Genomic DNA, 26,107 nt, shown 5'->3' with positions numbered 1-26,107 from the left:
ATCAGGAATGATTTCTGTGCTTGTAGCCTGCTGGCTGAGATGTGGTAGTGAAGGCTACGGATTTACCGTTTTCTATGCCTGGCTTTGTTCCTCCCTCATTCCTTCCACATTTTAAAAGTATCTTCCCATAAAACTTGCTTTATTTTTGTCTTGGTTGTTCTGGAGCTATTGCAGGTCCTGCAGACCCCTTTTCCCCGAGACATCACATCTCAGAGCCTCCGTGGGTCTCTGAGCCTCCTTGGAGCTCAGCACCATGTGCTGGCAGCCAACACCATCTTCGTTCTGTGAGATTTAGATATTAATATATAATATATTCACCTTTACACTTCAATAAATGTATAAAACTTTAACTTCTCAATATACTCGAGTTCTATTTTCTTTTCTTTTGTTATTATTATTATTTTTTTAATCAGAGTTTCTCTATGTAGCCGTGGCTCTCCTGGAACTGACTACAGAAACCAACCTATCTTTCAATATAAATAACCACCTACCTCTGCCGCCCAAATAATAAAAATGAAGATATGAGCAACCACACTTGGCTCAATTTGTATTTTGTTCATTTATTTCATTGTGATTCTTTATTGTGTGTGTCTGATGTAGGGCATGCACACATTTATGTGTTTGCATTTACATGTGTGTGTTCACGTAAGTTGATTCCTGATGTCAATGTCCAGTTCCTAACTCCCTCCCTCCCTACCTTGTTTTCTCTGACATTTAAGCTAGGGCTCAACATTGCAGTTATATTGGATAGCCTTAAAGCTCCAAGGACCTGTCTGTATCACCTCCCAAGTTTCAGGATTATAAGCATGTGTTTCTGTGCCTGTTTTACGTGAGTGTTGGGAAACCAATCAGGTGCTCATGCGCACTTCAAGAACGTGGGTGACTGAGTTATTCAGTAGCTTCTATGTACACTTTTCATGAATATTTTTCATTCTTTATATTAGATGAGTAAACTTCATACATTTGAGGTATATGTGTTCTATAAAAGGTAATGAAATTTTATTGAGAAAAGAACCTCTAAAAACGGCTCTCTTGAGCGGATCATGGAAAGTTGACATAATAATGAAAACAAAAATGCTTGAGAAAAAAACCCAGACACCAGCAGAGAATGTGTGAGAGAAAGTGAAAAGAGAATTGGGAAGTAAGTAGGGGATTAGAAAGTAGGAAAGAGTGCTTTCCCCTGTTAAGACTCATGCACACAAGATGGACTTCAGAGAACCCAGAGGGGAAGGTTCAGGACCACAGAGCCCAAAGGACCAGCAGCATCTGCCACATTCACAATGGCCAGGCCCTGTGATTTTCTGGCATTCCTGGCAGTGATGCACTACTGGTCAAGCTGCTGTCTAGGATGTGACCTGCCTCAGACTCATCACCTCAGGAACAAGAGAGCCTTCACACTCCTGGCACAAATGAGGAGACTCTCCCCTCTCTCCTGCCCCAAAGAACAGAATGGACTTTTCATTCCCTCTGGAGAAGGTGGATGTCCAGCAGATCCAGAAGGCCCAAGCCATCCCTGTCCTGCAGGAGCTGACCCAGCAGGTCCTGATCCTCTTCAGCTCAAAGGACTCCTCTGCTGCTTGGGAGACAAGCCTCCTAGACACATTCTGCACTGGCCTCCACCACCAGCTCAAAGACCTGCAAGCTTGTCTGATGGAGCAGGGTGAGGTGCAGGAACCTTCCTCAAGCCAGGAAGACTCCCCCTGGTGGCTGTGAGGAACTACTTCCACAGGATCACTGTCTACCTGAAGGAGAAGAAACACAGCCCCTGTGCCTGGGAGGTGGTCAGAGCAGAAGTCAGGAGAGCCCTGTCTTCCTCAGCCAAGCTGCTGGCAGGATTGACTGAGGAGAAGGAATAATTCCTGAACTAAAGTGGAGAGGACTCTCCTGGGCTAGGATTCTGCATCTCACTGCACCAATGCTGCTCTCTCAATGCTCTCACTCATTTCGACACCCTTCAATCAACCTTCCTGCATGTTTCATCAGTTATGAGCAGTACTGTGTATATAGTATAGACTTTAGTTTCCAGATTGATCCAGTTATTTGTATTTATGTATATAAATACGTATATATTTAACTATGAAATGTAAGTTAATACCATGTTAAATTTTACATTTTCTTCAATACAAGAGAGCATTTTCTCTATATGTGATAGATTATTTTTATGTGTCATTAATTATTATATTAATTTTATATTTGTCCATTCTTATATACTTGCAATGCTATAAATTTCATTAAAATGACACATTACAGAATTAAAACTCCATACATTTCTAGTGTACATTGTGTGCTGGTTAGTTTCATGTCCACTAGATACAAGTTAAAATCATCTGAATGGAGGGGATATCAAAAAGAAATGCTTCCATGTGATGGGTCTACAGGCAAGTCTGTAGGGTATTTTCTTTGTTTTATTATTAAGAAAATTTTTATTCATTTTACATACAAATCATAGATCCCCCTCTTCCTTCCTCCCATCCCTCCAGCCTTCCCCCAACCTATACCTCATTCCCTCCCACAAGATAATAAGGCCTCCCATGGGGATTCTGTAGAGCCTGATACATTCAGTTGAGGCAGGTCTAAGCCCCTTCCCCTGCCTCCAGGCTGTTCGAGGTGTCCCACAATAGGTAGTGGGCTCTAAAAAGCCAGCTCATGCACCAGGGATGGATCCTGACCCTACTGCCAGGGGGCCCCTTAAGCAATCAAGCTACACAACTGTCTCGCTTATGCAGAGGGCTTAGTCCAGTCCCATGGAAGCTCCACAGGTGTTGGTCTAAATTTCATGAGTGCTCACTAGTTTGGTTTGGCTGTCTCTGTAGGTTTCCCCATCATAATCTTGATGCCTTTGCTCATAGACTCCCTCCTCTCTCTCCTCAACTGGACTCCTGGAGCTCGGCCTGGTGTTTGGTTGTGGATCTCTGCATCTGCTTACATCAGTTACTGGAGAAAGGCTCTATGATGACAGTTAGGGCATTCACCTATCTTACCACTGGGGCAAGCTAGCTCAGGCACCCTCTCCACTATTGCTAGTCGTCCAAGCTGTGGTCATCCTTGTGAATTCCTGGGAACTTCCCTTGCACCCAACTTCTCTCTATCCCTGTGATGTCACCCTCCATCATGGTATCTCTCTCATTGCTCTCCCACTTCATCCCTGTTCCACCTTGAACATCCCATTCCCTTATGTTCTCATCTCCCATCCTCCATCCCCTACCCTCCATTGCCTCCCATCCCTAGTTTACTCATGGAGATCTCATCTATTTCCCCTCCCAGGGAGATCCATGCATCCCCTCTTAGTGTCCTCCCTGTTAGCTAGCTTCTCTGGAGCTGTGGGTTGTAGTCTGGCTATCCTTTGCTTTACATCTAGTATCCACTGATGAGTGAATACATACCATGCTGGTCCTTCTGAGTCTGGGTTACCTCATTCAGGATGGTATTTTCTAGTTTTATCCATTTGCCTGGAAATTTCATGATGTCATTGTTTTTTTACTGCTGAGTAGTACTCCATTGTGTATATGTACCACATTTTTTTAATCCATTCTTCAGGTGAGGTGCATCTAGGTTGTTTCCAGGTTCTGGCTATTACGAATAATGCTGCTATGAACATAGTTGAGCATGTGCCCTTGTGGTATGATGGAGCATTCCTTGGGTATATGCCCAAGAGTGGTATAGCTGGTTCTTGAAGAAGATTGATTCCCAATTTTCTAAGAAAGCACCATATTGATTTCCAAAGTGGCTGTACAAGTTTGCACTCCCACCAACAGTGGAGGAGTGTTCCCCTTGCTCCATATCCTCTCCAACATAAGCTGTCTTCAGAGTTTTTGATCTTAGCCATTCTGACAGGTATAAGATGGTATCTAAGAGTCATTTTGACTTGTATTTCCCTGATGACTAAGGATTTTGAGCAATTCCTTAAATGTCTTCCAGCCATTTGAGATTCTTATATTAAGAATACTCTGTTTCTACCCTCCTGAATGCTTAAGGGAAGTTCCTTGTCTGTGTATCCTGAATAATGGGTGTTAACAGCTTAGATGCAAGATTATAAAACATCAGTAGCAAACTTCTGCCCTCCGGGGTCCTCCCATTGTGCTGTCAGCCTGTGTTTAAGACCTCCTACCCCCTTCAAGAAATGACATTTGACATTTAAAATTAAAATATGTTTATATTATATATAAATAAAATTTATATATATAAAAAATTGAATGAATACTGTGAATGTAATCTATGAATACTACAAATGTGATTAATATCATGAGTGTAATTTTAAAAATAAATAAAAAAAAAGAAAAACAGAAAAATCTGATGATGCGAAGGAAGACTCAGAGGGGAGAATGGACTGCCCATAGCAGAAGACCAGGCGATGGCTGACTGAGTCCAGGAGAAAAAAAAAGAATATTCTGTTTAGCTCTGTAGCCCATTTTTTAATTTGGTTGTTTGGTATTTTGATATCTAGTTTCTTTAGTTCTTTATATATTTTGGAGATCAGCCCTCTGTCAGATATGAGGTTGGTGAAGACCATTTCCCATTCTGTTGTTTTGTATTATTTACTGTGTCCTTTGCCTTACAGAAGCTTCTCAGTTTCAGGAGGTCCTATTTATTAATTGTTGCTCTGTGTCTGTGCTATTGGTGTTATATTTAGGAAGTAGCCTCCTGTGCCAGTGCGTTCAAGACTACTTCCTACTTTCTCTTCTATCAGATTCAGTGTAACTGGTTTTATATTGAGGTCATTGATCCACTTGGACTTGAGTTTTGCTCATGACAATAGATATGGATCTATTTGCAATCTTTCCCATGTTGACATCCAGTTATGCCAGTACCATTTGTTGAAGACCCTTTCTTTTTCCATTATACAGTTTTGACTTCTTTGTCAAAAATCAGGTGTTCATAGGTATAACACGAATCTTAAAAGGTCTTATTAATAAAAACAAACCTGGAGCCAGGTATTGGGGTGAACACTGGAAGATCAGAGAAGCAGAACAAGCCACAGCTTACCTCACCTTGCCAACTTCTCAGCCATTCCTGTTTCCTCAGACTGGAAGCCTCTGAGTTCTAATCTGGAATTGATCTCAGCTGAACTGCTGCTCAAAAGCCTTAAAGCTTAATCAGATCTAGTTCCTAGTTTTCAGGCCTTATATACCTTTCTGCTTTTTGCCATCATTTCCTGGGATTAAAGGCGTAAGTCACCATGCCTGGCTATTTTACAGTGTGGATTTGAACTCACAGAGATCTGGATGGATCTCTGCCTCCCAAGTGATAGGATTAAATGCATGTGTGCCACCATTATCTGGTCTCTATGTCTATCTAGTGGCTGTTCTGTCCTCTGAGTCCAGATAAGTTTATTAGGATGCACAATATATTGGGGGACACAATATATCACCACACATAGGTGTGTGGCTTAATGTCAGGGTCTTTAATTTGATTCCATTGGTCCACATGTTGGTTTTTATGCCAATACCAAGCTGTTTTTATTACTATAGCTCTATAGTAGAGCTTAATGTCAGGGATGGTGATGCCTCCAGAGATAGCTTTATTGGACAGTATCATTTTAGCTATCCTGGGTTTTTTGTTTTTCCATATGAAGTTGAGTATTGTTCTTTCCAGGTCTGTGAAGGATTATGTTGGGATTTTGAGGGGGATTGCATTGAATCTGTAGATTGCTTTTGGAAAGATTGCCATTTTTAGTGTGTTAATGCTACCTATCCACAGGCATGGGAGATCTTTCCATTTTCTGATATATTCTTCAATTTCACCTCTAGTGCTTTATAATATATATTATGCAACTGTTCTTTGTGCAATACTAAAGAAGAAGAACATCTCTTCATATTAAATTGTGATAATACAATTTTTTAAATTTATGTCTTCTCTTTGGTAATTTAATACACAAATGCTATGTATTTACATCATATGCACACTTTATTCCCTGCCCCTGACTCTTCCTAGACCTCCCACCACATTCTCATCCTAACATCACACCTTGTTTTACTTCTTTGTCTTTTTATTATAGCCCAACTAGTCCAATTAGTAATTTCCACGTTTGCATAGGTATAGGGTGATAGCTACTGAAGAATAAGCCATTTACCATGGGCCACACCACTGAAGAAAACTGACTCTCTCTCAGTGGCCATCAACTGCCAGGGATCCTCAGTTAGGGATGGGGACTTTGAGCCCCTTCCCTCTCTATGCTGGAGGGTTGACTGGCTTGATCTTCTCTACACTTCTTTTCCCACAATCACAGCTGCCCTGGGCTCATGAGTGCTATAGCCCTGTCGTATTCAGAAGATGTTTTTCAGCAATCTTCCCCAACCTTTGGCTCTACAGTCTTTCTGCCCCTTCTTCTGCAATGTGCCATGAGTCTTGGTTGGGGAAGGAGGTGTGATAGTAACGTTCCATGTAGGGGTGAGCACTCATAGTTGCTTATGCTCTCCCGTTTGATTAACTGTGAGTTTCTATATTAACCCTGCATAAGCAGGTTTCTTTGATGAGGGTTAAGTATTTCACTAGCCTAAAAGTATAAAATGTAAGTATTTAAAAAGGTCTCTGATACTGTGATCCTTTGGCAAAATAATATGGGGTCTCTGACCTCCCAAGCCATAGGTTCTTGGCGACGTTTGCATTACAAGGCTCGGGTTTCCTCTTTTGGAGCAGGCCAAAGTTTCCATTAGATTGCTGTTGATTACTCCCATGACATTCATGCCACTATTGCATCAATGGGTGTGGCTTTCTAGGCCAGTCACTATGGTGGCTCACAGGGTTCACAGCTGGATAAGATGTTTCATGGATTTTTCTCCCCTTTTCCACTTTGTAGACAAGCACTTTTCTGCTGAGGACAATGTCAAGAGCCATGCCATATTGCATGCCTGAGTTAAGTTTCTGTTGTCCAGTATTGAGCCACTAACCAGAAACTTTTGACATGCCTAGACAAGTCTTGAGTTATTAGAAAATAGCTTATCATTTCCTTATCTTTCTGCTACAGTGACCATTAGTAACAATGTTTTGTGGTTAGGTTGCTTGGTTGGGTTGCTTAGCAACTCAACAGTGCCCTAATCTTTTCCCAAAGAAAGTTTCCTGGTTTGCTTCTATAAAACCCACCTGAGAAAAATAAAATTTTGCAGCTTGATCAGAATACTGTCTTGCTGTCAATTCTTTGTGTCTCTTGTCCCTTCATTCACGATTCCCTCTTCTAGGGTCTCTGCTGAAGATCCCGCTGGCTGGGACACTTGTCCACTCTGTGAGAGGTAGCCAACAGAGGGGAAGCTTCAAGGTAGTATTAAATTAATTTCCCCATGTCCTGTGATCAAAGTGTAGTGATTTGTAAAGGGATGGGTTTTAGTGTGATATTTGCATTCATGTGTGTTGTAATGTGCTTTTATATATTTACTCCTCCATAATACACTCCTCTTGCCCCAAATACTTCACCCTGGTCCTATTTTTACAAAAAGGACCCTGGTCTATATGTAAGTCATATAATATATATATATATATATATATATATATATATATATATGTGTGTGTGTGTGTGTATAAATACTCATACATATATATTTTTGTAGATTCCACACATGATAGAAAACATATGCTATATATCTTTTCAAATATTTCTGTTAGAATCATGTTCTTGATATCTATTCAGATTCATATAAATCATTTATTCTGCTTTATAGCTTAATAGTCTTTTAGTATGTGTTGTAAGTACATTTTGTATTTTCTCCTTTTTATTTTTTCCTATATCTGACATAGAAGATAGAATTGACACACACATATACACTGTATATAACTTTTAAATATCCTTTCACCTTTTGATATACATCTAGGCTAAGTAAACATTTTGCCTCTGATGAATGCTAACATATTAAACATGAATGTACAGATGTTTCTACTGTAAGATCACTTTGTTCTTTCTGATATATACACAGGAGTGGAAATACTGGATCAAGTGGTAGCTCCACTATTAGCTTATGTGAAGAAACTCCACAGAGACACTCAGCACTAATTAACATCCACCGACACACCTGTATTCTCACCAGATTTACGGATTGTGATTAAAATGATTATAAATTTGGTATGATTGTAATAGTACTCATGGCATAGCATTTGAGATCCTAAGCCTTTGAAATCGAGTGTTCAGACACTTTACCTGTATGTGAGGTTTGGATATGGAGTGTCTCTCCAGGTTTCCTGTGCTGGAGGCTGGTACTCATGGGAGCAGTGTTCACAGGGAACACGAGCCTTCATCATCCTCAAGGAACAAACTGTATCAGTGAAAGCCTGCTGATTGTTGGAGATGAGTGACTACTAGGTAGTGAGGCTTTGCTGGAGGAAGGTTGGGGCTCCATCTAAGGACACACTTCGTCCCTGTCTGCATCTTGGCCACCATGAAGTGAGTGACTTGTGAGTCCCATTGTCTTCCTACTATGCAGTGGACCCAAAAATCCATGCAGTTAATGTTCAAACTTGTGAGACAAAATAAGTGAAAATTAACCTTTGACATTTTTAATAGCTTCTCACTCTTGTGTATGTATGTGAGTGTGTGTCTATGCAAGTATATTTGTGTGTGACTATACATGTGTATCTGTTTGAGTATGTGTGCATGTGTGTCTGTGTTTATGTATTGTGTTTGTGTATATATGTGAGAAAGTATGTATGTGAATGTGTGTATAAGGGTATGCATATGTGTTTCTGTGTGTTAATTTGTGATATAAATATATATATATGAGGAATATGGGTTTGTGTACATGTGTGTGTTTGTGAAAATGTGTGTATGTATGGAAATTTCTGCATGTGTGTGTTTATGTTTGAATGATGGTATATATTTTTATGTGTGGGAATGTGTACATAAATGTGTGTGCTTGAGTGTTTGGTTGTGTCTCTCTGTGCATATGTGTTGAAAATCTGTCTTATGTGTGACTCTGTGTGCGTACATGTGTAGTGGAGTGTGTGTATGTGTATTTCTTTTGTGGGTAATATGTATTTGTGTGTGTGAGTTTGGGTGCACATATTTGTTTAAGTGTGTATTTGTTTCTCTGTGTCTGTGTGTGTATGTGTGTAAGCATGTGTGTTCATTTGTGTGTTTATGTATATCTGTGCTTGTGAGTGTAAGTGTATGTGTATGTGAGAATGTGTGATGGTAAGTGTGTATCTCTGTGACCGTGTTTGTATGTTTGTGTGCAAGTGTATATGACAGTATGTGTCTGTGTGCATCCATACTGATGAATGAGCAAGTATGTGTATATCTGTGTGAGTGTGTAAGTGTGTGATGGTGTGTGGGTGCTGTGGGTGAATGCATGCATTGAGGACATGTGTGTAGGTACAAACTTGCCAAGTGTGAAATTGTGGTAGGAGTCCAGTTTACAGGAGTTAGTTTTCTGTTTCAGCCACTGGCTCCAGAAATCAAACTCAGCTCATCAAGCTTGAATAGCAAGCCTTTACACATGGACACCTCATGGAGACATGACAACAATTGGGTGAATAATAAAGATACACTGATGACACAATTAATGTCTTATATAAATTAATATTAGAGTTAATAAAAGCAATTTGAAGAAAATAACTTAATAAAGCCTTTAAACATTGGAAAATTTAAAATATTTCATTAGCATCAATGCTTTTTTTCTTTTTGATTTTTTTTAGACAGGGTTTCTCCATGTAGCCCTGGCTGTTCTGAAACTCACTCTGTAGACCAGGCTAGCCTTGGACTCAGAGATCCACCTGCCTCAGCCTCTCAAATGCTGGGATTAAATGTGTGCACCACCACCATCATGGTCATCAATATTTTAATTTAGAAACAATTTGGATCACACTTTACATTATGATTTAAACATATATGAAAATAATATAAATAAAACAGAAATTAGGGTAAAATGAATTTCAATAACTTTTTTCGGGGAGTTTCGAGACAGAATTTTTCTGTGTAGCTTTGTGCCTTTCCTGGAACTTGCTTTGTAGACCAGGTTGGCCTCGAACTTACAGAGTTCTGCCTGGCTCTGCCTCCTGAATGCTGGGATTAAAGGCGTGTGCCCCCACCGCCTGGCTAATTTCAATAACTTTTAAATACAATTTTTAGAGAAAATTTTGTCTTTACAATAGATGTGTAAATTTCAAACAAAGAATAGATCTCTGGTGTAATAGCTAATGACAGTTCTATTTAGAAAAAGAAAGCTGGAAAACAGCTTTCTGAGGGCAGCAATGAAAGTGGAAGCAAAGATGAAAACCAAAATGGTTAGAAAAAATTCCCAAGAGAAGCAGAGAGAATGAGTTAAATACAATGAAAGACAACTGGAAAGTAGGGGGAGTGCATTCAGAAAGGGAAACCAGTGTTTTTCCCTATTTAAGACAAATGTACACAGCATGGTCTTCAGAGACCCTAAAGGAGAAGGTTCAGGACCACAGAGCCCAGAGGACCAGCAGCATCTGCAACATTCACAATGGCCAGGCCCTCTGCTCTCCTGACATTCCTGGTGGTGATGCACTACCAGTCAAGCTGCTTTCTGGGATGTGACCTGCCTCAGACTCATCACCTCAGGAACAAGAGAGCCTCCACACTCCTGGCACAAATGAGGAGACTCTCCCCTCTCTCCTGCCTCAAGGACAGAAAGGACTTTGCATTCCCTCTGGAGAAGGTGGATGCCCAGCAGATCCAGAAGGCTCAAGCCGTCCATGTCATGGGTGAGGTCACCCAGCAGGTCCTGACCCTCTTCACCTCGGATGAATCATCTGCTGCTTGGGAGACAAGCCTGCTACACACATTCCGTGATGAGCTCAAGGAGCAGCTCAAAGACCTGCAAACCTGTCTGAGGCAGCAGGTGGAGATGGCGCAACCTTCCCAGAGCCAGGAAGACTCCCCGGTGGATGTGAGCAACTACTTCCACAGGATCACAGTCTACCTGAAGAAGAAGAAACACAGCCCCTGTGCCTGGGAGGTGGTCAGAGCAGAAGTCAGGAGAGCCCTGTCTTCCTCAGCCAAGCTGCTGGCAGAATTGACTGAGGAGAAGGAATTAAGTCCTGAGCCAAAGTGATGAGAACTTTCCTGGGCTACAACACTGCATAAATTCTCCTTTTAAAACTCTCATTTATTTTTGACATGAACTCAACCAACCTGAGTAGATGTTTTGGCAAAACAGCACAAATTTTATATGTATGTAATGGCAATTGTTTCTGCATCCATTTGGGTATCTTTGTGTATTATGTGTGTGTTTATTTTAGTATTTATGTAAATTAAGTTATTTGCTTATTGGTTCCGATGTTTTATTTATTTGTTTGTTTAGTTATTTTACTTATTAGTTCTTCTGCTTGTTTGTCTATCTACATGATTTTAGTCATTTTTAATACCATAGAATTTCATATTTTCTTTCAATTATCAAACCGTTATTGTTAATTTATTTCTTCTATTCAATAAATTTTTTACTATACATGCTTAATCTTATGTGTCAGCCACACAATCTTTTGAAAACTATTTGATGCTTCTAAACTCATTTTGTACACCATAACTATAACACACCTGGACTTGGTAGGAAAAAATACTGAAGCAATGTGTACTGCTTAGATTTAAGAGGTGAGTTGATGATGCAGCCATCTTGTAGTTCCTATTCACTGATGGTAAAATCTTACTTTTCTCCTTAGATAGCACTCCTCTGTAAGTATAGCCAGCATGCTGTACAGAAGGAAACCAGAACATCTTTCTTGTGTTCCATTGTGTCTTACTCCTCCTGACCTACAATTCTCCTCACCTCTCTGGCCTCCCCTAACTAACATTTGACTCCCAACTTCTATCAGATAAACTGGATTGGATTCCAAAGATGAGAGAGGCCATAAAACCAAAATAAAATAAAGCACATCAACAAATGAGGATCTTCCTACATACCATTAAAAAAGTGAAACATCATAAAAGAAAAAATGGAGTGCCAGCCCTGTCTTGGTGATGGCTTCAATTGCTGAGATAAAATATCCTGACCTAAATCAATTTGGGGTAGAAATTGTTTATTTTGCTTTATAATCTCAGCATAATACATCACTGACAGTGGTTTTGCAAGATCTTAAACAGGGCAGGAACGTGAAGGCAGGGGCTGATACAGAGGTCATGGAGGAATACACTGTCTACTGTCTTGATTCATCAGGGCCTGCTCAGCCTGCTTTCTAATATTCTTCTGCCCATGGGATCTCCTGCCCATGCTTGGATCACCCATAGTGGACTGGACACTCCTACAGCAGACAATCAGTTATTAAAATGATTTAGAGAGTGGTCTCCAGTGCAATTCTGTAAAGAAATCTTTCCTGGTGAGATCTCTTCTTCCCACATGACCCTATTTGGTGTCAAAATGCATTTAGAATTATCCAGGTAATATTCCATTCATAACAGCCTCAAAAAACATACCTTGAAATAAATCTAACAAGAAAATTTATGTTCTTCAAAAATGACATGGCGAATCCCTCTCAATTTCATTTGGTATCTTTTCTTTAATTTTTTCCTTTAGCATTCTAAACCCAATTGCTCCTCCATGGTCCTCTCCAGCTCTTCACCCCGTAAAACCCCCTATCCAATCCTCAGATGAGACCCATGGGTACTCTGCAAAGTCTAGCATACAAAGTTGAGGCATGGCATAGCCACTACCCACTGTTTCAAAGGTAAACAAGCTATCCCCTTGTTCAAAAGCCAGTTCTTGCACTTGGGACAAGTTCTGGTCACACTGCCAGGGGCTTCACAAAAAGATCAAGCCACACAAGCATCAACCACATTCAGAGCACATAGTTGGGTCCCATGCAGGTCCCCCAGCTGTCAGTCCAGAGTCCCAGAGCTCCCACTAGCTCAGGTCAGCTGTCTCTCTGGTTTTCCTCATCATGATCTTGACTCCCCGCCCCCTTGGCTCCTAGGATCCCACCTCTCTCTCTCCTACTGATCTCCAGGAGCTCAGCCCAGTGCTTGGACTTGGATCAATGAGTCTGTTCCTAACTGTTGCCTGTTGTGCATTGTTCCACTGCCATCTAGTGGAACCCGGGCAACCTCTCGGGGCCCCATTACTGAGGATAACTGAAACTTCCACTTCCAGCAGACATCAGTTGAAAATAGTTTCTCTGATAGGGGTGGGATTTCCTGACACCCTCCCTGCTTGAAACTGTGATTTTATGACTCTCCATCAAATTTAGACTGTACATGCAGTCACAGCCTATCAATACGGACCTGCAGCTACTATATTGTGTCTACAAACCCATTTCCTACAGTCAGAAAGTGTCTCTGGGAATCCCCATCTTCCTGCCAGCTCTTGTGTAAAGAGTACTGCCCAAGGGAAGCCAGAAAAGCCATACTGGTTGTTTCTCAGACACCTATTCCCTGTACATTAACCACTTGTAAGAGTCTATGTCCTGTTGCTAGAGTTTTCCTGCCTTGCCCACAGTCAGGACAAATCTTTGTCACCCGCCAGTCCCACAGCCACTCAGACCCAACCAAGTAAACACAGAGACTTATATTGCTTACAAACTGTATGGCCATGGCAGGCTTCTTGCTAACTGTTCTTATAGCTTAAATTAATCCATTTCCACAAATCTATACCCTGCCACGCGACTCGTGGCTTAACGGCATCTTTTCATGCTTCTTGTCAGAGTGGCGGCTGGCAGTGTCTCCTTCTGCCTTCCTGTTCTTTTATTTCTCCTCTCTGTTAGTCCCGTCTATACTTCCTGCCTAGCCACAGCCAATCAGGTTTTATTTATTAACCAATCAGAGCAACTTGACATACAGACCATCCCCCAGTACAGCCAAGTGCAGACCATCTCAGACACCTGCACTCAGGCTTGTGGTCCTAATCATCCTCTATGCGGACCTGCTGGGTAAAGCCACGAGGAACCCAAGGACAGGCTCCCACAGGACATACAGAACATCCCACAGCAGTGTCCAGTCATCTATTACCAGAAGAACCTCCTCTGAGGAGCACTGAGAGATGCACTTACCCTCTGTGAGATGTGGAGGGTGATATATAAAATCAGGCCCTGTGCCACCATGGCCATTGCTCTTATTCTTGACATTCCTGCTCTCCAGCAGCTTCCTGATTCCACAGGTGTCTTAAGAATGATATTGCTGGGAAGAATATCATTGATATTTTGACTGTGATTGTCTTCACTCTGCAGTTCACGGTCCAAAATGCACTCAGTTTGATGTAAAATTACTTTATTTTTTAGCTGTTGAACACTATTAACATTGCTGCTATTGCTTCCCCTCTGGGATCACATGACTTCCTTTCTTTTGCTTTCTTTTTAAGTGAACCCACAATTTCAGATCAATGCCACCAAGCAACGTCAGTATCTTCTCTCTAGGAAAGTGGAATAAAGAAACAAAATATTCAAGGCAATGAAAATTCAAAAGAGAAATGACATCTACCATGGAGTCACCATCACCACAGAAAAATTAAATGAAAAATTATACACAATTTCAGTACTCAAAGTCTTCTATCTGATAGAATCCCTCAAGGCTCCTCTGCTCAATATTCCAATAAACAAAGACAGAGTGTGTGCAGTATCCACTACTAAAGTAAAATTTCATAAATATCTGTAGGTCCAAACATCTGGGTAACTACGACAATCAGAGGCACTGCTATCACTGTTTTCTGGTCTTTATTTCCACCTCCTAACTTCAGGCACAGCAACACTCACTGAGCAAATATTGATTACAAAACTATATTTTGAAAAAACCTCAAATACTTATATATTACAAATATCCTCAGGACAAACTCCGACATTTACACATCACTACAGACCACGGGGTCTTCTGATGTTGACATCTGGGGATTCTTGACACTCTGATCTCTGGCCATGTGTTCACTGCTGAGGACAAAAGCCTTTCTAGTGAATCCACTGAAACCAAATCATTGATCTTCTAGGACTTATGGCGCTAAAAAGCAAGCAAAAACCTGTGATAGTATTGTGTTCCCCAAAATATTGTGAACCCTAATAAACTTAGCTGAAAGATCAGAGATACAGAACGAGCCACAGCTACCTCACCTCGCTGCATCCTCAACTGGTCTTGTTTCCTCAGACTGGAGGCCTCTGAGTCCTGATCCAGAATGGGTCTCAACTGAACTGCTGCTCCAAAGCCTGAAGCTTAACTAGCTAAAAGCTTAACCAGCCAAATGCTTCTAGTTTCTCGTCTTCACGCCTTATATACATTTCTGCTTTCTACCACCACTCCCTGGGATTAAAGACTCACTTTCTGAGATTAAAAGCATGAGTCACCAAGCTTGGCTGTATCCTTGAACAGATGGATTTATGCCTCTGGAATGCTAGGATTAAAGGTGTGTGCTATCACTGCCTATCCTCATGTTTAATATTGTGGCTGTTCTGTCTCTGACCCCAGATAAGTTTATTAGGGTTCACAATATTTTGGGGAACACCATACCATCACAAAAAACACACTGTGTATGAGTGCTGATATCATGATGGTATGGTGATCACTCTCAGGGAGTAGATACAAGAAGAGGGTTGAGGACACTGTGCCCCAATGTACAGCAGAGAGTGTTTGTAGACTCAAAAGCCACTGAAGTAGTCACAGGGCACTTAGAGAAAAGGCAGCAACCAAGGATCACAGTCTCTAAACTCAGACACAGCTAGAAAGAACGAGCATTCCATTTTGGGTAGTTGTTGCTGGTCAAAACATCCTCGAAACAGGAATGGTGGGCAGAAAGGGAGATGTATCCATGGATCCTGACTTTGAAGGAACTGTGAAGCACAAGACAATGGCTGACAACACTGTTCCATGTCAGAGAGATCATTTTCAGAGCCATTCTGTTAACTGTAGACATCACAATGCCTATAACACAGAGAAGCCCAGACTGAGGAATGATCTCCTGGAACACGAAAGAGTTCAAGAAACCCACGGGCCAAGATGGCATCCCTTTCCATCCAAGGACAGAGGAAACAATAGTGAAAAGAATAAGGCTGACACTTTTCCTTACAATGATAAATTTTATGAGTTTTTGTGAATGTGTGTGTGTGTGTGTGTGTGTGTGTGTGTGTGTGTGTGTGTGTGTGCAGTAAAGATCAAACCACAGCAGGCATGTGGAGTGAGAGAACAACTTCCATGAGTCAGTTTTCTGCTCCCACCATGAGTTCCAGCGATGAACATGAATATGTCAGTCTTGATCAGGAAGTTCTTGTTGATTGTGCCATAACAACCCCCAAATGATCATTCAATAAATGCCTAAAATACAATACAAACCAAATCTGATCCTTCATATACTTAAAAATTCAAGTGTATTAAGACAACTAGGAAAAAATAACTCAACCTCAAAACCTAACTAACATAGATAAGATTTTGACATGTGCCATTTCTTCAAATAACACCTGTAGACTCACAAAAACTTATTTGAAACAAAATTGACATTACAATTCAAGTAGCTATATTAAGAAATAAATATCACCCACAAAGTTCAATTGCAGCATGAACTTCAAGAAATTTTCAGGACACTTATCAGATGTAAGGCTTTATGCTTTACAGACAAGTGATTTCACACAGGAAAGGTATATCTGTAATATAAATATCAACTATAATGTTCTTGAGGAATAAACTCTAAAGAAGCTTTGTTGAGAGAGCATTCACAGTGGAAGCAATAATGAAAACAAAAATGGCAGATAAAAAGTGGCCAGACACAAGCAGGGGATGACTGAAAGAAAGTGAAAAGTACATGGGAGAGTATGGGTGGGCAATCAGAAAATGGAAACTAGTGCTTTCCCTTATTTAAGACACATAGACCCAGCCAGGATGGACTTCAGAGAACCTAGAGGAGAAGGTTCAGCACCACAGAGCCCAGAGGACCAGCAGCATCTGCAACATTCACAATGGCCAGGCCCTGTGCTCTCCTGACATTCCTGGTGGTGATGCACTACTGGTCAAGCTGCTGTCTGGGGTGTAACCTGCCTCACACTCATCACCTCAGGAACAAGAGAGTCTCCACACTCATGGCACAAATGAGGAGACTCTCCCCTCTCTCCTGTCTTAAGGACAGAATGGACTTTGCATTCCCTCTGGAGAAGGTGGATGCCCAGCACATCCAGAAGGCCCAAGACATCCCTGCCCTGCAGGAGCTGACCCAGCAGGTCCTGATCCTCTTCAGCTCAAAGGACTCATCTGCTGCTTGGGAGACAAGCCTCCTAGACACATTCTGCACTGACCTCCACCACCAGCTCAAAGACCTGAAAGCCTGTCTGAGGCAGCAGGTGGAGGTGCAAGAACGTTCCCTGGGCCAGGAAGACTCCCTGGTGGCTGTGAGAAATTACTTCCACAGGATCACTGTCTACCTGAAGGAGAAGAAACACAGCCCCTGTGCCTGGGAGGTGGTCAGAGCAGAAGTCAGGAGAGCCCTGTCTTCCTCAACCAAGCTGCTGGCAGGACTGACTGAGGAGAAGGAGTAAGTCCTGAGCCAAAGTGGAGAGGACTCTCCTGGGCTAGGATCCTGCACTTCACTGTTCAGATTTGGCCTTCTCCAAGGTCTTTTTGACTTTGACCTCACTGATTTAACTTGCCTGCATATGTGTCATAACATTGAGATATATTGTGTTGATCTTTAAGGGCATTTGTTTGTTGGTTCAGATGTTTTATTTGTTTGTTTGTTTATTGATTTATTTCCTTTTTTATTACTTCTGCTTGTTTATCTATCTGCATGATTTTAGTTATTTTTAATACCATAGAATTTCATATTTTCTTTCAATTATCAAACCATTATTGTTAATTTATTTCTTCTATTCAATAAATTTTTTATTATACATATTTAGTCTTACGTGTCAGCCACATGATCTTTTGAAAACTTTTTGATGCTTCTAAACTCATTCTGTATACCATAAATATTACACACCTGGACTCTGTAGGAAATAATACTGAAAGCAATGTGTACTGATTTGACTTAAGAGGTGAGTTGATGCAGCCATCTCAGAGTTCCTGTTCACTGATGGTAAGATTACTTCTCTCCATTAGATAGTACTCCTCTGGATGTACAGCTAGCATGCTGTATAGAAGGGAACCAGAACATGTTGCATGTATTCCATTGTGCCTTAGTCCTCCTTAGAATTGACCAACAATTCTCCCTGCACTCTCTGGCCTCCCATTACTGACAGTTTGCTCCAAACTTCTATCAGATGAACTTGATTGGATAACAAAAATGAGGGAGACCATGAAATCAAAATAAAATAAAGCACATCAACAAATGAGCATCTTCCTACATACCATTATGAAAAGTGAAACATGAAAAATGAAAAAATGGAGTGTCAGCCCTATCTTGTGATGGCTTCAATTGCTGAGACAAAATATCATTATCTGAAGCATTTTGGGGTAGAAATTGTTTATTTTAGTTTAAGATCACAGCATATTCCATCACTGACAGAGGTTTGGCAGGATCTTAAACAGGACAGGAACCTGAAGGCCGGGGCTGATATAGAGGTCATGAAGGAACACACTGTCTCCTGCCTTGATGCCTCAGGGCCTGCTTAGCCTGCTTTCAAATACTCATCAGGACCACCTGCCCATGGGATGGATCACCCACAGTGTGCTGGACACTCTTACAGCAGTAATCAGTTATTAAAATGATTGAGAGACTGGTCTCTAGTGTGAATATGAAAAAACCTCTTCCCTGGTGAGATCCCTTCTTCCCACATGAACCTATCTGGTGTCAGATTGAACTTCAAATCATCCAGGGTAATTCCATTCATAATAGCCTCAAAAAACATACCTTGAAATAAATCTAACAAGGGAGTTGAATGCAATTGTTCTAAAACTACATAGCTAATCTCTCTCAATTTCATTTGGTGTCTTCTTTTTTTTCAATTTTTTTCGTTTTACATAGTAAGCTCAGTTGTCCCTCCTTCCCCTTCTCCTGCACTCACCTTCCCCCCTTTAACACGCCCCCACTACTTCTCAGAGGAGATAGGGCCTCCCTTGGGAGTCTACAAAGTGTAGCATACCAGGTTGAGCATAGCTCCCCACTTCTTCAAGGCTGAGCATGGTGTTCCAGCATAGGGTTTTGGCTCCCCAAAGCCAGTTCTTGCACTTGGGACAAGTCCTGGTCCCACTGCCAGAGGCCTCACAAACAGATCAAGCCACACAAGTCTCAGCAGCATTCAGAGGGCCTAGTTGGGTCCCATGCAGGTCTGCCAGCTGTCAGTCCAGAGTCCCAGAGCTCCCACTAGCTCAGGTCAGCAGTCTCTCTGGTTTTCCTCATCATGATCTTGACTCCCCGCCCCCTTTGCTCCTAGGATCCCACCTCCCTCTCTCCTACTGATGTCCAGGAGCTCAGCCCAGTGCTTGGACTAGGATCACAGAATCTGTTTGCCAACTGTTACCAGTGCTGCCTGGATACACCGCCATCTAGTGGAACATGGGAAAACTCTCAGGGTCCCCATTACTGAGGATAACTGAATCTCCCTTACCAGCACTAATTAACATCCACCTACACACCTGTATTCTCACCAGATTTACGGAATGATAGCTATTCTGCTTGGTGTGAAATGAAATGTGATTGTAGTTGTGATTTGAAATTTCTCTGATAGCTCATGATACTGAACATGTTTCAAGGATGTATTGGCACTTCGTACTTGCCCTTTTGAGAACTATCTCTTCATTCTCTTGCCCATGAATTAATGGAATTATACCTTGTTTAGGCATTTTAACAATTTTATCTTTTCTAGTATCTAGTGCCTGATCAGATGAATAGTGGAAATGCTTTTCTTTCCTCCTTATAGGCTATATTTTCACTTAGGCCACTGTTCTTTTGCTATGCTGAAAATTTGAAATTTTGTATACTTTTTGTCCAGTTCCCATTTCTCACTTCTTGCTGCTTTTTGGGCTGTCTGAGGCCTTTACACAAAGCCCTTGTGTATAGCTACTATGAAGTGTTTTCTCTAAGTCTGTCTTATCAACTTCAAAGTTTCTGCACTTACATTCAGATTTTTCATCATTTTGATTGATTGTTGTACCGAACGGCAGATGGAGACCTAGTTTTATTCTCCCAGCCACAGTTACAGAAGAGACCCCCAGCCCCAATGTGTGCTGTTGGTAATTCAGGGGACTCAAGTGGATGCAGCTGTGTGTACTTATTTCTGGACCAACTGTTCCATTGCACTGCTCCTTGTATCTCCTTCTGTATTAGTGTCCTGCTGTCTTGATTACTGTAACACTGCAGTGCATGCAATCAAGTACTGTAATACCCCCAACACTGCGCTTTGTGCTTCCATGTGCATTTGAGGACTGACGTTTCTGTTTGACTCCAATGTTGTTAAACTTTATTGAAACTTCATTAAATCTTAGGTCACATTGAAAACACAGTCATTTTCATATTATCACTTCTTTTATTTTTCTTTGAAAAGATCAAGAAAAATTTATAAATCTCACTTCTTATTGCACATGTTTAGGTCTTCCCGAGTGGTATATTGAATGTTACTAATATTACTGCTATTGCTTCCCAGCTGAGAACAAAAGTCTCTTCCTCTCTTTTGCTTTCATGAGCAAAACTGACATCATATTTTCATTTCTATGCTAAGACCCAAAACTGGCTTTTACTCTCTAGGAAAATAGAAAAGACAAAAGTAAGTAAATCGGTAAATAACTAAATAAAGAGCTAACTATCATGAAATTAGAATCAATGCTATCTACGTGTGTCGTTTTACTCTATCATCTTTATGGTGTAAATGTAATGAAAAGACAGTAGTACAGAAGCCTGTCATTAAATGAACACCTCAAAAATACAGTAAAATTAAATGAAAAATTATATACAGTTCAAATACAAAAACTATATACTGTTCAAATACAGTTTTCCTCTCTGGAAGAATAGTCTGATTGTCTCTACCATGCAGTTTTGAGTTGAGTGGAGATGGGGATGCAAGGACCTTAATCCCTTACTGTAATCAAACTGGATAAACATCCTTGGCCTTATTCCTGTACAACTCTAATCAAATGCTCAGCCATCAGTATATCTTGTACACCCATTCAATCATTTCCAACAACAAGCATTTGATTATGCTTGTTATATTGATATTATATAGAGAGTATTTGAGGGGACAATTAGTACTTATCAAATATGAATGAAATTAAGAAAAGCTGGGCTGGGCGTGGTGGCACATGCCTTTAATCCCAGCACTAGGGAGGCAGAGCCAGGCAGATCTCTGTGATGTTGAGACCAGCCTGATCTTCAAAGCGAGTTACAGGAAAGGCACAAAGCAACACAGAGAAACCCTGTCTCAAAAAACCAAAAGAAATAAAGAAAGAAAGGAAGAAAGAGAGAAAGAAAGAAAGAAAGAAAGAAAGAAAGAAAGAAAGAAAGAAAGAAAGAAAGAAAGAAAGAAAGAAAGAAAGAAAAAAGAAAAATAGAAAAAAAGAAAAGAAAACCTGAAAAATGTTTACAGCAATGTGGACAAAACACTTTGTTGATGTTATTGTCTGGGGATTCTTGACACTCTGGTCCCTGGAAACCTGGGTCATTACAGAAAACAAAACATGAACACATGAACACACTAAAGATAAGAGCAGTAATCCTCTAGGATTTATGGTGCTGAAATCCAGGCACACATCATATTCAGTATGAGAGCTGACATCATCAGGGTGTGGTGAGCACACTCTCAGGGATTGCTGTACAAAGGAAGGACAAAGGGTATTGTGTCCCTGTGGAGCAGTGAGTGTGAGTAGACTCAAAAGCCACTGAGTGAGTCACATGGTGCTTGGAAAATGGCATCACGTTGGCATCAATATCTCCACACACAGATGAGGAAGGAACCAGCATTCAGGGTAGGGGTCATTGCTACAGATTGAAGAACACTGTGGACATCAGTGGTAAAAGGGTAGACAGGGAAGGAGACGTCTACATTAGTCCTGGCTTTGGGGGAACAGTGAGGCACAACCCCGTGTCCTTCAGGAATTGGCTCCTAAGAGAGAGCAATATCAGAGAAGCTCTGTCAACTGTGATGAGTCACCCATGGGAATAAACAGAAAAACGTCTTCTGCTTCTTTATTCTGAGGAGCCTCTGTGTTAGGAAAGCTCTGCCCAATCTCTACACAGTAAAGGAAACTCATAGACTCTCTCATGGCTGTGAGGAAATACTTCCACAGGATCACTGTCTACCTGAAGAAGAAGAAACACAGCCCCTGAATGAAAGTAGAGAGGACACTCCTGGGCTAGGATCCTGCACCTCACTGCACAAATTCTGCTCTCTCAATGCTCTCACTCAATTCAATATCCTTCAACCAACCTTCCTGGATGTTTCATCAGTTATGAGCAGTCTGCATAATATTATAGAGACATTTGCTTCTAGATTCATCCAGTTATTTCTATTTATATGTGTAACTATATGTGGAAAAATTTATTTAAGTATGAATATTAAGTTATAATACTATGTGAAATTTTACATATTCTTTAATGTAACTAAACATTTTCCTTATATGGAATAAAATTATTTTTCTGTGCCATCAAATATTATTAGTTTTGTATCTATCCATTCTTATATCCTTTCATACTATAAATTTCATTGAAACTGACACATTACAGCATAAAAATTGAACCCATTTATAGGGTACATTGTGCTGGTTAGTTTTATGTCCACTAGATTCAAGCTAAAGTTATCTGAATGGACTGAATATCAAAAGAAATGCCTCCATGAGATGAATCTTCAAGTAAGTCTGTAGGGCAATGTCTTAATACTTGAGGAGAAGGTCCTGTTCCATTCTGGGAGGATCCATCCCTGAGCAGATGGTCCTAGCTCTGTAAGAAAGCAAGCTGAGAAATCGCCGAGAAGCAAGCCAGTAAGCAAACCCTTCCACGGCTTCTGCATCATTACCTTCCTGTCAGTTCCTGCCCTGTTTCAGCTTTTGTTCTGACCTCCCTTGATGATAAACAGTGATGTGGACGTGTAAGCCAAAACTGCCCTTTCCCCACCAAGTTGCTTTGGTCATGGTGTTCATCAGAACAATAGTAACCCTAAGACAGAAATTGGTACCAGGATTAAGGGGGCATTCACGTGACAGATCTGATCATATGTTTGGGGAAAAAAAAGTAAGAAAGTGTTTAATTTATTTTTGATATTTAGAGGAGCCCACAATTGAGATACCTTGAGTTTTAAGAGAGAATTTGGATTTTTTAAAAATTTTATACCTTCATTTACTTTTATTTTATGAACGTTTTCACCTCACATATGTCTGTTTGTGATATGTATGCCTGTTTCCTGTGGAGGTCAGAAGGGAACATCAGATCCTATTGAAAAGGAGTTACAGGTGGCTGTGAGCCACTTTGTGGGTTCTGGGAATCAAACCCAGGTCCTCGGCGAGAGCAGTCACTCTTCACTATTGAGCCCCCCTCCTGCCCCTGAGTTTGGATATTTTAAAGAGATTTTAAAATTTTAAGTGAGTAAATGCTTAAAAACTGTGTCACTCTTAAAACATGGACTATTTTGTATTGTGATAGTCATATTAACGTGACTGTGGGGATGAACAAGAAAAGGAAAGGCTGGGCCATAACAGTGATGTGTTTCTGTGTCTTGTTGACAAGGGGTCAGGTGTGTTGGCTAGTTTTATGTCAATGTGGCAGAAGCTAAACTCATTTGAGAACAGAAATCCTCAATTAAGGAAATTCCTCCACATGCTGGGGTTATACACAAGTCTGTGGACATCAATTAGTAATGATGTAGGGAGTGGTGCCTTTCCTGAGCTCATTGTCCTAGCTGTGTAAACACACTGAGTAAGGCCTGAGGAGAGAGCCAGTAAGCAGCACTCCCCCATGGGCTCTGCATTAGCTCTGCTTTCCAGTTCTTGCCCCTTTTGTGTTCCCGACCTTTGATGATGAACTGTGATGTGGAAGTGAAATTCTGGTAAGCCCTTTCCTACCCACGTTGCTTTGGTCATGGGGTTTCATCACAGCAATGGGCACCCTAATTAAGACAATGTTAAAATTTTGTGGTTCTTAAATATAAGCAAATCCAATCATCTTGTCATTACCATTCCATTGTTGATAAAATTACTAGAATCTTGTCCTCTAGTGTTTATAAAATATATAGTGAAGTAGCACTCTGTTTAGTCAATATGTTGTACAACAGTAAGCTAGAAAATCTGGCTCCTATCAAATTGTGACTCGGTACAATTTTTACAATTTGTATCTGTTCTTTCGTAATTTCATATATCAATGCAATGTATATACATTATATCCACGATTTCCTGTCTGACATGAAATATTCCTAGAGCTCCCCACCGTATTCTCATCCCAACTTCATCTCTTCTTTCTTTTCTTTGTTTTCCTTTAATTACAGCCCATCTACACCAATTATTGCACCCCATATTTGCATATGTATAGGGTAATATACACTGAGGAATGGGTCATCTACCATAGGTCACACCACCATTGGCCATCACTGCCAGTGGGACTTCAGATTGGGATGGAGCATTGTGAGCCCCTTCCCTGCAAAAGCTGGAATGTAGACTGTCTTCACTTGTATAGATCTCTTGCACACAATCACAACTGTCTTGATTTCATGAGTGCCCTGTCATGTCCAGAAATACTTAGCAGCAATCTTCCCCAACTCCTGGCTTTACCATTTTTCTGCCATTTCTTCTGCAATATTTCCTGGGCCTTGGTTAGAGAAGGAGGTGTGATATTGACATTGCCTGTTGCTTAGATGAGTAGATATACCCATCTCACACTTCTCATTCATTGATGGTAAAAACCTAAATCTTTACATTTCTCAAAGAATAAAGTGTTTTTCTGTGTATATAATCAGCATGCTGTTCAGTAGTAAGCCAGAATATAGTGATATGTAAAGTAAAGCCTTTATGTCCGGCTTTAAATGAAATATATGGTAATGCCTTATAGTCCGACTTTGGGAGAAATATTTCAGTAAAGCCTTTGTAGTGTTTGGGTTGATCAGCAGAGGCTGAGAAATTGTCTTGATGCCGTGTAAGCCTTGAAGAAATATTGTCTCTCTGGAGAACCTGCACTTGGTGCTCTGTGAGAGATTACAGCTGCACCGGCCTAGGTCCTAAGATACTCCTGGCAAACCTGGAGTTCATACTTTTGATGATGGCCAGCCATAGTCAAAAGGGAATGAGATTTGAGTGGGTTGTCTGTTTTCATGGACAGCAAGAACAAGTAAACCATGGTAGTTAGAACCTTTCTTATCCAATGTCAACTTTGTATATGCTTGACCAATGTAACTGGTGTGAGCAAGCTGGGTGTCAGTCTTTTCCAAGAAGCTGAACCCCTCTGCTCCTTTGGAAAATGAAGGCTTAGCATCTTGTCGAGCTTCTCCCTGCACTGCAGCAGCTATGAAGATATCAAACAACACAAGAATGTCTTGCTCCTGTGAAATTGTGATTTAGTCCTCTTTGACCAACTGCTCCAGGCTTTTTCTCCTCTGACTTCTCTGACCTATTGTTCAAATCTCGTTTTGTACATTTAACTGAAACAGACCTCCTTCACATGAACAATACAGGTGGAAGCAATGACCTTCTAGAATTTATGATACTTAAACCAAGAAGAGATGACTTCCAGTATGCATTCTGTCATCATCATTGAAGCCCTATCTCATGGAGTAAATTTGAAAAAAAGAGGGCTGAGGATGAGATTTCACTGTGCAACAGAAAGAATTTGAGAGCTACTGAGTAAGTCCCATGGTATTAGAAGTAACACCATCCTGGGGGCAGGCTCTGCACACACATACACACCAAGGAGGAACCAGCACTATAGGTCTGAGTGATTGTCACAAGTTTGAGAACACTGTAGACCTCAGTGCACAGGGGATGAGCAGAAAGAGGATATCGCCACTGATCCTGACTCTGAGGGACCAGGGAAGCACAGCCATGAGGTTCTTGAGAGGATGAATTTGTTCCTGAGATGGGAAATGTTATAGAACCACTTCGTAATGAGTCACCTATGAAAATAAAGTGGAAGCCGGGCGGTGGTGGCACACGCCTTTAATCCCAGCACTCGGGAGGCAGAGCCAGGCGGATCTTTGTGAGTTCGAGGCCAGCCTGGGCTACCAAGTGAGTTCCAGGAAAGGCGCAAAGCTACACAGAGAAACCCTGTCTCAAAAAACCAAAAAACCAAAAAAAAAAAAAAAAAAAAAAGAAAATAAAGTGGAAAAGCATCACCTGATCCTCCATTCCGAAGAGACAGTG

At 41.0% G+C, this 26,107-nt stretch overlaps 2 protein-coding genes and 1 pseudogene across 2 annotated transcripts; all 3 read left to right on the top strand.

Annotated features, from left to right (window-relative positions):
- Positions 1 to 1,280: 1,280 nt before the first annotated feature.
- On the top strand, positions 1,281 to 1,856 carry LOC102910539 (interferon alpha-12-like; annotated as a pseudogene).
- An 8,556-nt stretch (positions 1,857 to 10,412) lies between these two features.
- On the top strand, positions 10,413 to 13,006 carry LOC102925467 (interferon alpha-12-like). The gene is made up of 2 exons (XM_006976009.2): positions 10,413 to 10,838; positions 12,971 to 13,006. The coding sequence occupies exons 1-2, from the start codon at positions 10,413 to 10,415 to the stop codon at positions 13,004 to 13,006; spliced, it is 462 nt and encodes a 153-aa protein (XP_006976071.2).
- Positions 13,007 to 16,806: 3,800 nt separating this feature from the next.
- LOC102910842 (interferon alpha-12-like) lies at positions 16,807 to 17,379 on the top strand. The gene has a single exon (XM_006975958.1). It carries the CDS (start codon positions 16,807 to 16,809, stop codon positions 17,377 to 17,379), a length of 573 nt encoding a protein of 190 aa, XP_006976020.1.
- The last annotated feature ends 8,728 nt before the right edge of the window (positions 17,380 to 26,107 follow it).

The sequence above is a fragment of the Peromyscus maniculatus genome, chromosome 2 (genome assembly GCF_049852395.1).
Source record: "Peromyscus maniculatus bairdii isolate BWxNUB_F1_BW_parent chromosome 2, HU_Pman_BW_mat_3.1, whole genome shotgun sequence".
Taxonomy (NCBI): domain Eukaryota; kingdom Metazoa; phylum Chordata; class Mammalia; order Rodentia; family Cricetidae; genus Peromyscus; species Peromyscus maniculatus.
Note: the sequence above shows the minus strand (reverse complement) of the source record. Positions and strands in the feature narration are given on the sequence as shown.

What these genes read in the sequence shown, in the direction of transcription:
- LOC102925467 (XM_006976009.2), top strand. Translation starts at nt 10,413, where the DNA reads ATGGCCAGGCCCTCTGCTCTCCTGACATTCCTGGTGGTGATGCACTAC. An exon ending in AGGAAGACTCCCCGGTGGAT is followed by an intron (nt 10,839 to 12,970) that starts GTGAGCAACTAC and finishes ACTGCCATCTAG; the next exon opens with TGGAACCCGGGCAACCTCTC.
- LOC102910842 (XM_006975958.1), top strand. Translation starts at nt 16,807, where the DNA reads ATGGCCAGGCCCTGTGCTCTCCTGACATTCCTGGTGGTGATGCACTAC.